This window comes from Athene cunicularia (genome assembly GCF_003259725.1).
Source record: "Athene cunicularia isolate RWA chromosome 3 unlocalized genomic scaffold, athCun1 chr3_part1, whole genome shotgun sequence".
Classification (NCBI taxonomy): domain Eukaryota; kingdom Metazoa; phylum Chordata; class Aves; order Strigiformes; family Strigidae; genus Athene; species Athene cunicularia.
In genome coordinates, this window is record NW_020799097.1 from 107,555,440 (window position 1) to 107,569,576 (window position 14,137).

The following is a 14,137-nucleotide window of genomic DNA, read 5'->3' on the forward strand; positions in this document are numbered from 1 at the left end:
ACACAGTAGCTATATCAACTCTTCTCTGTTGTGAATGGACTGTGCTCTGTTCTAAGCCCTTTGCACCTTTTACAGGCTGCCAGGAGTTTTTTCTGTTTGAAGTTTTTGCTTTGGTTGGGTCAGCTTTTCTGACTGTGTCCCTGTCTGTATCTTAGCCAGAACACCAGTTGCAGAAGACAACACTTCAATCTAGATATCCTCAAAAGGCACAGATATCCCTGGGGTCTGTTTTAGCTTATGCCAAACCTCACTGTCATCTCTGGTGGTGGAAGCTGTGCTGTATTTGAGAACAACGTGGAAGTTGGTTACCTTTATTGACAGAGTTAGGGGGCTGAAACAGTCAAAACCATCATTCAAACACGAAAATATGCTGTCCCAAAGTAAATATACATGTAAGTGGAGAAGCTTCACTTGAATTTTATGAGGTTGGTTTGTTGGTAAAGGAGAGGTAGATTTTTAAAACAGTAGGAGGCACAAAACTAATGGAAGAATACTGATAGCAAACAAAAAGCTGAAAGAAAATATTTTGGACCTGGTGCTAAAAGACAAGAGTCTGTGAGAAGAAAAAAATTCTGCTGGTGTTTAGGTTTTTGCTGCACTGAAGGGACAGGATTTCCACAGCCTTTCTGATTAAATAAGGCTGTTCCTCAAAAATAGCTTGTTGTCATCAGTTTCTAAACTGGAACACCTGCAATAATTCACATTTTGGCTAAATGCTTATATCTATAAGATGGAGCAGGAACAGCCAGCAATAGATCTACATTAAAGAGACCCATGAATGACTTAACTTCTGCTGGTGCAAAACATCAAGATACAACAGAGAATGAGGTTTAAATAATACTTCATATTCTGTTGCAGTTTGTTCTACAGCATATGATAGTTTCATGTTTTTATAGTCTTGATGCAACCTCTCAGCATCTGACTTTTGGGCCATGGTCGGCTGCTTTTAGAAATTGTTCTCCTTCCTAAGCAGAAGTATTATGATTTTACGTGACAGATATGCATTGGGAGAGCATGAACTTGCTAAGCTAAGAGAAAATCTAAATCCACTAGTGCACTAAATTAATGTATGGTCAATATTCTATCAGATTTGAAGTATTTGGTTATGGGTTATTTTTGCTCTTCCTGTTGACTTGTAATACCACTGAGGGTGAACCTACAGCAGTCTTTCTTCTGGTAATGTAGGAGTGGCAGAACTTCCCGGCAAAAGCCAGCTGAGAGTGTGGAAGTGATTTAAAGCAAACCTGCTCAGCTTCTACAAGGAGATAATGAGTTCCGCTCTTCCTATGGAATACCCAGTGTCAGTTCCTCTCTTTTGTGACTGCCAGGACTGTTAGATATCCTTTGCTTCCTAGAGGGTGGATCAACACCAAATACTTTCTAAATTGGTTTCAGCCTTTGATTGCCAGTTCCTTTTAGAAACTCAAAATTACTTCAGGAGCCCCAGCCTACTTATTTTTCTTAACGCTTTAGGGTGTAAATCACTTGTGAGAATAAAATCACTTAGGCGTCTGATTTTTTTCTGTGACAGAAACCAGGGGACTTTATTTTCTGTCCACACACACACACATATACTTGCACCTGCTTCACGTTAAATGCCTCTGGAGGGAAGAGGGACTATATTCTTTTTTTCTATCTACCTATATTCATATACAGCTCCCCTCCTCAGGTCATCTTTACTTGTTAGGGGTAAGGATGCTTTCTCTGTCAATTTAAAAATTTAATGTGTGAAAAGAAAAGCTTTTTTCCCCCATTCTAAAACTGCTTTAATTACAAAGAGCTCTGAGTTTCATCTCTTTAACAGAATTTAATCCCTGTTCTTCCAATCTATGCAGGTTTTGGTTTGAGATCATCGCTTCATGGGAAGAAGGATCTGATGCCATTATTGCTTTTGACAATGTCTCCCTTAGTCTGGACTGTTATTTAACAAGTAAGTTTTCCTTTTATCTGCAAGTGACTTGTCTTTTATTTGCCATGTAATTGAAATTTGGAAAGGGGTTGAAACTGTGGGGAAGGGATTGAGTGTTGTTATCTTCAAAAGACTCTTGAAATGTAAAAGTATATTTCAGAAATAACTGTGCTTAGATGGAGGAGACTGTTCAGATGCACACCTTATTAGTAGAGCCTACTAGTGAATGGGTTCTGAGTTTGGCAGTAAATGGGTAGTAAGACATATGGTGTGGGAGAGTCAACTTCCAACTGAGACAGTAGCATCACCTATCCACCCAGGCTGATACAGAAGCCAATCTGTGATTACAGAGTTCCACATGACCTGGTTTGCTGTGTGACAGTTATCAAAATGAATGGCAGTTGGACTCTGGCTAGGAAAAGACAGGCATCCTGTGATTGACACTAACTTTGCAATAACATTGGGCACAATACTCCAGTTAAATTAGAACAAGGTTATTTTATTTGGACTGACATGCGTTTAAGGCTGAATCAGAAACTAGGATCTTCACTCTCTCCTACTCTTGGGAAAAATTTGGATTCTGATCCAGACTTTGTGATTGACTGGCCTTTAGAATATGCCCAGTCTATACCTCTGCTGCCAGATTTCACCCTGTTTAGATTTTTATTGAACGTTTGTGTCTGGCTCATCTTTCATAATATCACGCATAGTGAATTGCTTAATTTGTAAATGTGTTCAATGATCTGTCACTCTATAACAACAACTTACATGAGGACTGGAGGATTTCTTCTCTGAACACATGAAATTCCTACCTTGGGTTGAATAGCAGAATATAAGTATGTTCATTCATTTTCTAGGCTTGAAGCTACAACTTCTGTAGCCCTCTTCAGACTGAAAAACCTCTAAGCCATTGCCTCATCCATCAGCAGTCAGAATGTTTCATCTGCTTTGTGTTATGTTCATTTGCATTGGATGGAGTATGAGTCTTTCCACTAATACCCCTTGGTTTCTGTGCACAAGTACAATGTACCTCAGGTTCCAGTATTCTAAAGAGATCTTAAAATTAGGCTGTAATTAAAAAGATTGCAGATACTTTTACTGTCTGAAAGAGAAACTTTCTAACAGTTGCTAAAGATTGTATTCTGTATTTCCGCTTTGTGCCCTCATTCACTTTCTGTTTTGCCCACCACTCATTCTTGTTTATTCTTCTTCTGACACAGTTCCCACAACAGCAATGGAAAAGTCAATCAGCCCTTTCCTTTTAACAGTGTTATATCCTGTGACTGCAGGCTCTTGTTCTCAGCAGATGAGCCCGCAGCCCTTAATTTAGCTTCAGTTTTGGATTACCTACTGACCAAGCCACCCTCAATGGTAAACCAATCTGTGACTTCTTGTCTTCTAGTCAGTGGAGAGAAGATACCTCGAGGTACCACTCCAGACTCAAGCAATTTGCTCACCAGTAGAGGTGGACAGAAGAAGTTTGGATGGGAACAAAAGCTTCTGGGAAATCTCCAGCTCAACACTGCCCCCATTTCTGGTCCAGCAGGTAACTGTCTGGTCTGAGAAGCATTTTCATACAGCAGAGATTTCCAACTAGTACAGATTTCAGTTAGATGTAGCTAAATGCAGTATGATTCCTTTTTTTATTTTATTTTTCCAAAGCCTTTGTTCAGAGCTTTTCCCAAGTCCCTTACAAACAAAACAAAACAAAACAAGCTCTAGAAAGCAATTACCTTTAGCTGTTAACTGTAACCTGGATTTCTACTCCAAGCTGGTGGAAGAAAGAGAGAGCCTTCTCTTAAAGTAAAAAGTGCTTTTAAACTGCAAGATAGGTTGGTTTGGTGTCATGATCATATAAAAATAGGCAGGAATCAAAGCAAATTGACCGAAATGTCTGAGTTCAGCATGTGGTAACCTGAACACCCATCTCTAGTTAATATAGGTTTGGTCTGAAATAACATAGCTTTGCTTTTTCAGTAATATTTTCATTGCCTGTTTGAAAGAGTACTGCACTGGATTCTGTTTTACGAATATGATTTTTAGTTAGTTAGAAATGTCTGTCTTGTATGGTCAATGTTATTTTTTTCTCCCCTGTCCCCCATCTCCTCTTTCCAGCTTAACTCTAGTGGCATAGGCCAAATAGATGCAGGAGTTCACTTCCCTCCCCCTCACATCACTGTCTCCCAGATGTTTGTCTCTTCCCTCTCCCAGGCTTGCCCACACATTCGCAGTATCTGTTTTGGGTTCTATGTGTGCCATTTCAATCTGCTTCCTTCCTTCTTCTTTGCCAGCGTCTCTTCCTGATTTGAGTTAGATGACCACAACCTCCAGCCTACCTGGGGGAGCTGGGCTGACCATGGAAATGAGGGGTGACTACAGGAGAGATGAGCACTAGCTATAACTGACACCCTCAGCACTGTGTGCAGTTGTTTCTCCCCACATAGGGCTAGCTAGTTACCTGCCAATTTGAAATACCACCCCTCTTAAGGTAGAGAACAGGAGCATGATTGGTATATTCCTCCTTTACTTTGTCAGTAAGCCCAGGGATTTGTTCCTGCTGCCTCCTCCTCTACCACTCCTCCATTTTAGAAAGACTTCTTTGAGTCTGTTCTATTCTAGGTTATGTTTCACTTTGCTACCTTTAGTGCAATGTTGAAATACATGAACTAGTGGTGTTAGCTCTGATACCAACAACAGTCTGGTCAGTGTGGTCAAAAGCTCCACAGAGCCTTCAAAATCTGCCTGAAAAGCTGGATATATTAGCCCACTCTGTCACAGCAGGGCAGCTGCTGGTACCTAAACTTCCTTGTGAAGTGAGCTCTGGCAGTGGGGTCTGGTGATACAGTCTGCAATGTAGGCCAAGAGTTGCTATCAAGTGGAGTGTATTGATATTTTATGTACTTAGCATCATACAGCAAGGAAAGTGCAGGAGCACTGACAGGAGTCTCAAGAGAATAAGACAGAGGGAATGAACCCATATGAGAGGATGCTGGGCAGCGCTCACCCATGCCTTAGCTGTAAAGGTTGTGTCTAGCTCTGTTGCAGGTGTCATGTGTTAGCTTGGACTGGTCACAAAGGTATAATTTCCAAAAAGAACCTTACGTCCTCTTTGAAGATCCTTTGAAGTGTTCCCTTCGATACCTGTATCTCCATTTCCTGCCTGCAAAGTGGAGCCATATTTTACTTTTAAGTACTTTTAGTATTGCTCTTCAGTCAGTGATCTTATGGTAGGATCCATACACAGGTGTAGATTATGGACTTCTGGCTGACTTTCCGTAGGAATGTCAGTGCTTTGGTGGTGATGTAGTTCCATCAGGCAGCGGTACATTTCCTTCCAGGGTACCTACTGTTTTAGTAACACTAAAACTGTTAGGCATCAGGTTCAGATTGGAGAACAGCCTGCAGTTTGGATGCAAAGTTAATGTAAAGTGGGTGTATGGGTGTTAGGCTAGAAATCTCGTGGCTGTAGGTTTCTTTGAGAATTTTTTACTTCCACTTCTCACTAGACCTGAAATGATGGGACATGTAGCTCTTCTGCCCCCTGTCCTATTGGAGGAATGCAATTTAAAGAAATGCTTGGATAGTAGGAATAACGGTAGTCAGATTGCATGGGGGTAGATGAGAAGGTTACCGAGGAACTTTGAGCAATTAAAATAATTTGTTATGACCTTGGGATGAAAATTCAAGGCAATTCCTGTGGTATCTAAGCCAGTTTGCCTAATTCCTGGGCTTGATCCTTGGTCCTGTTCATGTTCTGTCTAAAACTGTCTCTAGCCCTTGAGGTTTGAAATCACTCCTACAGCAATTTTCTCTCCTTTGGGAGGGAGCAGAAGGGCAGAAATCCAAGAAGTTAAGCTGCAGCTTCTTGCAGTGGGAAGTCATTGCATTTCTGAGGGTCTCCACAGCACTGAATCACCTTTTTCTGTTATGTTACTGAATCCCTGCTCTCAGTACACACTGCAGATGCTTATTTGGTCCCTGGGCTATGCATTTTACCCAGCTTTAATCTTGTTTCTTTCTGCATCCTGTAATGCATTTAAGAAACCTCAGGCTGAGTCTGTCAAGGCCTTTACTTTGATGGCACTGTTGTGCGAGTGAACCAACGGCATCAGCGCCACCCTGAAGTCCCAAAGACTGCATTGACCAGTATGAGCTCAGCCAAAAGTAATTACAGCTATGTGATCTTTGGCTTGTGTGATGGATCACATGCTATAATATTATCTTCTTAAGAAATCATATTAAAACAAAGAACTGTGTTCCTATAGCTGAGGAGACAACAGGATAATAAAATGCCCTCCCCAAGTCCCCAAGCCAGCTCAGCCTGCACGGCAGGAAGTACAATCTGAAAGACAGGTACCAATTTGTTAATATGACACTAAATCCAAAGGAGATCTATTGCTTTCAAGGGTATGGGCCTCGATTTGCTCCTTTGTAACTGAGAACAACTTCTTACATGCATCTGCTGGTTTTGCCTGTGCTTGAAAATCCGTTTTCAGCAGAAGTGATAGTCATCACCACCAACCTCCCTGTCCTTTCTGTTCTCAGGCCCTGTACCCTGTCAATTACTTCTTCAGCCTTGCCATTGCTTGTCGTAGCTTGGCCTGCCTCCAGGATATGTAGGTTCAAAACACACAATGCAGCCACACTGTGGAAGATCCTAGAGCTTCCAGAAATCTGTCAACCCATGTCGTGTCACACATGGGATGATGAATGCGCCGTGTAGAATAAGACCCCAAATTGCTACAACTAATGTGGTGGTGTTGCTTTCTCAGCTTTCTTGATCATGACCAGGACCAACACAGAAAAATTCCTGTAGGTTTCAAGTCACAGAGTTGCTTGCAGTACAAGGTGGCCATTAGACAGATGATCACAGAGCAATGCAAATGCTTTCCGTTTCAGTTAATTAATGACATGTTATTTGCTGAAGTGCCAGCTTCTTGCTGAAAGGTTGCAGCTGAAACTTGATTCTAAAAGAAGCCTGAAAAAAAGTTGTAAGAAAGCCTGCATATACCAGAAGATTGAAACGGCTTCAGTAGAACTAGGATTTTTGATTGAAATGGTTAAATTTGTACCAAAGCCTATGTGCTCTTTGTTTTGATGCAAACCAAGCTTACTTTGGCTTTGTTTTTAAATTTATTAGGTCTTAGTTTAAGTAAAACTGAAAGTGGCTCAAACCATAGCATCTCTCTACAGAGAGTTTAACTACCAATTAAAAAGCCAATTTATATCAAACCAATGCAATTTCCTTTTATAGACAAGGCTAAAATATGGGAAATTCAGGCATATAAAGATACAGTGAGCAATAATGAGGAACTCTAGGTAAACAAATTATTATCATGGAAACTGGAGGAGACAAAATAGGATTCTCAGTAGGCAAAAGGAGATAACAAGACACAGAGCAATCAAGCTTTAATTAAAGATTTCTGGTGCTTCTGAATAGGCTGTAAATACCATGAGGACAGCCTCTCTTTTGATGTTTCAGCTTCTCATATGTCCCACTGACAATTTACGCGTGTCAGGGCACACAGTACAAAAATGGTGTGTTGTGAAATGTACAAAAAGATTAACCTTTTTTCCCCTCGAATCTTGCATTGTTTTGTCCCATCTGATCTGCATATCCACCAGTCATTGTGTGACCATGGTTTCTTGCATGGAAAGTGGCATCAAATAATTTTCTCATCCAAACTGGATTACTGTTTTCCTTCAGCTCCAGGCTCTTCCCCACAACACTTAGTGGTTGCACAGATTTAGTCTTATGCATCAGGGAGAGTCCTCTTACAAGTACGTACATGTCTGTTTCTCGGAAGAACTCTGAGTCACATTAGTTAATCAGATGAAGGAGCTGAAAGGAACAGCGGAACGAGTATTAAGTAAAAGAAAATTACATTTGGTTGCTCTTTGTGTGCAATTATACTAACCGAACTGTTGGCATAATACAATAAACGTATCTGCACAATTGTATTTTTGTATTAAGCATCAGTTAACACAGTGAATAACAGTTCAGCGCCCTTCCCCCAACAAAAGTAGCATCCTGAATAGTGATAGAAAATGTTCAGGGATGGATGGTGGGATCTCAGATTATGCAGGCATGAATTTCTTTATTGCAGTGTTTACACTTGCTTTCTCTGTAGCATTGAAAATAGCAAAGGTGCAGTACTGAAAATCAACATACAAACAGATCCCAACATAACAAAGTTGAATAGACATAACTGCTCTCCAGAGTTAACCATACAATTGAAATAAACAGGTCAATTCACACATTTTAGACCTAAATTTTAAAGCTGCCCACTCAAGAACAGAAGTTTAAATTGTACAGAAACTGCTATGAATCTCAGGAAAGGTTTTGAAATAGTTTTGCCACCTCCACCCACCTTGGTCTTTCTTATCTAACATGCATTTCTACTATCCTTTGTAATTGTGGACAAACAAATTCCCACAAGTTATTAGCATGTCTCACTCAACAGCCTTATGGAAGATTCCCACTGTCTCCTTAAGTGAAACATAGAGGGGTAAAGAAATTCCTTTTCTTCATGCTGCTTTGTTAGTTTCTGGTTCAGAAGGTAGCAAGAAACAAGCAGTTCTCATTGCTGTTCAAAGTCAGCAATGCCCTTGCCCTGCTATACTGACCACAGATAATTTCCTGCAAGGATTCCCTGATAGCGTTCCTTTTATATGGACACTTAAGAAAAATCTAAAGCATGAATCTAGCTTTGAGTATTATTTTGAAATGATACTCAGCATCAATCTGTTGTCATCAATGCAGATACTGCTCTTGTTGAACTGAAAAACATGTCCAAGTCTTCCATTACCACCCTCATCTCGAAAATGAAGAGAGGTAGAAATAGCTACTCCATAAATAGTTGAAAAGCCAGCCTCCTCTTAGTCTAGCTGTACCTGTATAAGTTGGTCCGGTATTGCTGGCAAGGGTTACAAATTTCTATGATCATTTTATATCCCATTAGTATAATTGTGTAGTCACATTTAACGGTCAGGGACTGTGACTGTGAGCACAACCTAGTTCTGCCATTTACCACCAGCTTTCAAACACCACCACACCCCACACACACCCATTAATCTCTGGCACATTTAACCCTGGAGAAGATAATAACCTCAAATTACTGCCCACAGGGCACTGTTAAAGAGCAGAACCCAAAGCAAAATGGAAAGGTTTTTCCTTCCTTATATCACTGAACTTTTTCTTATATTTAGTTGTGGTATATTTTGCCTACAGACTTGCAACACAGACAACCATGTATTACTAGTAATGCATAACAGAGATTTGCTTACGTACCAAGTAAAAAAAAGGTGTATCCTTCCACACATACCCACGCTCCCAGTGGCAGCCAAATGATAGGGAAGATTAAGATGGGCAGTTTCCTGTGCTTTCCCATATTGACCAAATATTGTAAGGGAGCCTGTGAATGTTTTTACAAATAGAGAAAGCAAGAGTTCTGCTTGTTCCTGGTATCAAGTTTGATGACATCTGCCTTAGAGGAAGAAGTAAAATGAGCTCCCTGAGGGACAACTAACAGAAGTTAGCCTCTGGGCCTCTGGCCTCCCGAAGTTTAGCCACTAAGGTTCTTAAGCTCCTGAAGCAATAGACCTTATAGTCCTTATTAATGGCTTTTTTTACTCTACTGGATGTAGGAATAACCTCTTGGCCTGAATAGAGGTTGTGGAAGCAAGTTCCACGAACTTCCTACACATTGTTTTAAAGCACTTACGCATTTCAGTAGTGCATTACTCTAGGATCCAAAAGAAGCCAAGTAGCATAGTGCTTGCTTCGTAATTTTCTCAAATCACATTAAAGTTTTGGTTTGGAACAAGTTGAACCTCTGCTCAAACCAGCTGAATTTAACAAATGACACTTAATACATTTAGGCCCTTGAGGTATAGCTAAAATGCCTATGTCTGGTTTGTGATACGGAGTTGATGTGCTATATGCGCCAGTGAAATTGCTTTCTATGTTAGAGTACAAACGTGCTTTAGGCTTTGCTCCACTGTTTTCTCTTCATTGTGGCTGGCTGGTATCTGCAGCAGTGCCTGCAGCAGTGCTGCCTTGGGCTGCAAGTAGTATCAGAGCTTCAAATGAATTCATCATTTTAAGTCTTATGGGGTATTGTTATTTTGTTTTCCAAGAGCAGGACATCACTGCCCTTCGCTGTGGCTGAAATCCAGTGCCTTGATTGCTGTGCATTTTATGTATCTAGCCAATCTGTATGAAAACCAGAATTTCTGCTGTGCAAAAGAAAATAAGCATGAGTGACTTGGTGTGTAAATATATCAGCAAATCTAATTTGGAAAGAGAAGTTGGGAAGAAGGAATTTTTAAAATCTGTTATAATAGACCAAAAAATGGCATTTTTTGCAAAATGTTGTTACTGGGACCTTAGCAATCTGTTGGTAAGATTGCGAAGGAGATGGAAAGGACAGGTGTGTGGGTGAACAGGCAGAAGACCAAATGTTTCCTCTGCCACTTTTCTTGTGAAAATGGGGATTCCATCAAATGAACTGATATATACATTATTCACTGAAATGTAGTACCCCAATTGCGAATCTGTGTAATCTTCACTTCTTTTCTTTTTCGCCTGCCTCAAACAGGAATTTACAGATTTTAAACACAGTTAGCATCTTGCAACTGCCAGTGACAGAATATATAGGGACCCTACATTTAACTACCTGTTAGTTTTCATTGTGGAAATGCTCACGTCTTTCTGGAAACCAGGCAGCTGAAATTTGTGTGAAGTTGGGCAAAATTCCGAAATCTGCTAGTTTGGGGGAATATTTAGACTGGAGAGTCCTGCTTTTTTCCCCATTGTGTGAATGTGAGGTGCTAACAATGTTAGCCTGTTGCACGCTGCAGAAGGAAGGAGAGGTACACTGTGCAGAATGCAACAGACCACAGTTGTGCACTGATGGAAAAAAAATCTATGCTTCTCACCTAGCTGCTTAAGGATCTTCGATTAGGTGCTGCTGCTTTAGTCTTTGGAGATCAAAATAATGCTTCAAATTGAATTACTGTAAACTGCTGTGGCATGCAGCAACCTATAGAAATGCTCTCTTTGAGCTCATGAGACATGCTGCAGTCATTTCTAGAATCAGGAGAAAATCGATACTTTACAGGGAGTGAATGGTTATCCTTACTTAAAAAAAAGGAATGGTGGGTTGTCTAAGATGGGCAGTATTCTTTTGTTACTGAGCTAGTGGTTTCAGATCTTGGGCTAGATTGAGGGTTGGCTTTGTGAAATATTTTAGAGAGCAGAGGGAGGGAAGCACAAGGGTTTTCGTCTGTATCCAGAATTGTAACTAAGACCCATCTGTCCTAATTATGCTGAAATGAGGGGAGACTTCTTCCCATGCCATATTCTGTCCCATTTAATTCAGTGACAAAGCTGTTAACGTGTTTGCAAGTCAATGCAGCAGTGGCAAATTAGGAGATTGTGCAACACCTGGCTGTGTTTTACTAAAACCTTGCTGATTCAAATCAGATGCAGTCTCCCCATGGACTTCACTTGTTCCAGACCTGCAATTACACTTTTGTGTCCTGCAATGTTTTGGGCAAAGGCCACCACCCAGTTCTGCTACTTCTGAAATGTGTTTTCTCCCATTCCTGCCAACCATCTACCTGAATAGAGCAAGTAAAAATGTCTGCTACAACTGACTGTAGCAGCTGCAGAACTTGGGAGACTACATAGTCTTGTATATACACAGTATTGATTACAACAGGACCGCTTCTGAAATCTAAGATAGTACCTCCTGTGCTGAGACATCTCCAGGTTCCTTACATCATACTCTGGCATAACATATCTGTGGGTTTTCATTCCTCGCACTCATGCTCTTAAAAGCCAGATTCTAAGAGCTAGATGCACATTCACTAATCTTACTTCACCAGCATTGTTTGCTCTTGCCCTGATGCTGCCTCTGCACTGGAAATGAGCCCCCTTTAGTCTGTCCAAGAGGCAGAAAATACAGAAGTTGTTCTGGTTGCTTCAGTTCAAAGTCTGAAGGCATTAACGTTTGCAGCAGAAGGACGTTTTTCTTCTGTTCCACCAGGGCATTGGGCTTTTAAGGAAACAGAGGGCCATTAAAAAGCATTTTGGAGTAACACGTAGTTCATTGATCCCCTGTTGCTAGAACCTGGTGGGAGTCAAGAGCTGCCAGTTTCAGGTCCAGCTGTGCTGTGTGATACATGTGTGATAATCTAGAGGTAATTTTGCCAAGGCCAGGTAAGCAAATGCCTAAGGAACAAGATTTATTTAAAGGGAATAAATCAGAAATGTAAAGCTTAACCATAGCAGCAGTATGCACATGCTGTGGTCTGTCCTACATTTTATCACTTTCAGTTTTCCATTTTAATTCTCTCGTGTTTGGGGCCTATTGTCCCCTTGAAGGTCACCTGCTTCTACCTTTGGGAAAATGTTTGATGTCTCACCAGAGACATCCAAATGGCTTCTTATTGTTCCAAACGAAGATACTTACCTGCCTGCTTTACTAAACATATGTTTCAGTGCAGGTGGCTTAGCCCTCCGGGATATTGCAATGTTAAATCACTGCGATAGCTGACACAATGAGTCTCTCATCTTCCATTTTGTGTGAGATTTTGCTTTGGTTTTGAGGTGGGTTTTTTGCAAGAACAAACCTAAGTAACTTCTGGTGCAAGACTGTCGATATCAGAGCTACTGAAGCATTTTGCTTTAGGAACTTTTAGATCTGGCTTTCTTAGGTGCTCTTCCCCTCTTACCCGTTGTTCTTGGGGTTTTGGGAGTACATGGGAGGCAGAGGAGGAGAGGGGAATTCTTCCATTTGCTATCTACTAATTTTAAGGCTTTATGCCACTACTCATTGCAGAAGGATTGGAGAAATAAGTAAAATATGTATGTAAGTACCTATACAAAACAAGTAACAGCAGCAAAAAGAGGACCCTTGCGAGGGAGTTTTGAGGAGGGGTGGCATAGACTTTGCAGTGAGAAGATTATTCTCTCAGCAGTACTTAGAATGGGAAACTTTCTTAAAGTAGTAGTTTTGCATTGCTTCTTGGAATATCCAAGACTGTATTACAAAGGTTTTCTAGAAATACCATGCACTTTATTTCTTAAAGTCCTGCCAAATTATTTGATCCCTTTCATGCACTGAGATTTTTTGTAAGAAAGAATTGAGCTCAACTTCAGTATTAGTTTGTGAAAAGGTAATTCAGACCTTCCACCTGGCTAAACTAACATGTTTCCTTATATTTCTGGTGGGTGAATCACCCCCCACAACCCCCATAACAGTAGTGCTAGAACTGCTCGCCTCTCTCATCCAGACACATGCAGATCATAATTTCTAGACCAGATGTGCTTAGACAATAGCTTTGAATTCTAAGAAGCAGATCAAGCTCTATCTGAGCTAATTAGTATCACTGATGAAAGAGTCTGCATACGTTGTATTGCATTAGTGCAAGCTGGGTGGAAAAATGGTGCCCTTTGAGAAAACCATACAGAGGGCTGGCTAGCCCAACATCATTTGTAGAAATAATGTTCTTTAGATATATTTCAAGTCTTTTGTCTTTAATGGCAGTAGACTTAACTAATGGAGTTTATTATATTGTGTATATTAGCTTGTTAATAAGTATGAATGATAAATCATTGCACCAGGAAAGGTTAGTCCACTTTCTTACCATCTAGATCTTAGTTTTGATTACACATAAAATATTTCCTGATATACTAGCAAATACATTAGGGTGAGTTTTACAAGAGCATTGTGGTCTTGCAGCTGCACTGGCCCTAGTAATGATTCTTTAAGGAAAACAACAGCATTTTCAGCACCATGTATTCAAATTTTAACAATTAAGATTTTTGAGGCACAAGTTAGCAAAGCCTTGTTCGAGAACTCTATTTGTTCAGGGATAGTACTTCCAGTTGATGCAAATGATCGTGAAAGGAATGCATTGATTTACACCTGCAGATCTGGCCTAGAACACGAAGAGCTGAATGCTAGTTTTACAGGCCTCAGTTAGGTGTTTTGCCTTCTGAAGCTTGACTTGAATCTCTTGTGGCCAAATAATTATTCAAAATACAATTAGTTTGTTGTTATGTTTTAATCACTGAGATGATGTTGTATTTACAGGGTTTTTTATCCAATTAACAGCTACTTTCCCATATAAAATAAATTCAATAATCAAATATCTATAGAAACTGGAAGGGCTAAAATGCACCAATCTTGAAGTTATGAGCGTGCACTTTTACACCCC

At 40.4% G+C, this 14,137-nt stretch overlaps 1 protein-coding gene across 2 annotated transcripts in view; it reads left to right on the forward strand.

The window, feature by feature from the left end:
• Positions 1-14,137, forward strand: part of ALK (ALK receptor tyrosine kinase) — a 242,825-nt gene that overhangs the window by 190,845 nt on the left and 37,843 nt on the right. For both annotated transcript variants that reach the window (XM_026845712.1, XM_026845713.1), the window contains 2 exons: positions 1,836-1,930; positions 3,312-3,455. In XM_026845712.1, coding sequence (XP_026701513.1) covers positions 1,836-1,930; positions 3,312-3,455 — 239 coding nt within the window. The remainder of the gene's footprint in view (positions 1-1,835; positions 1,931-3,311; positions 3,456-14,137) is intronic.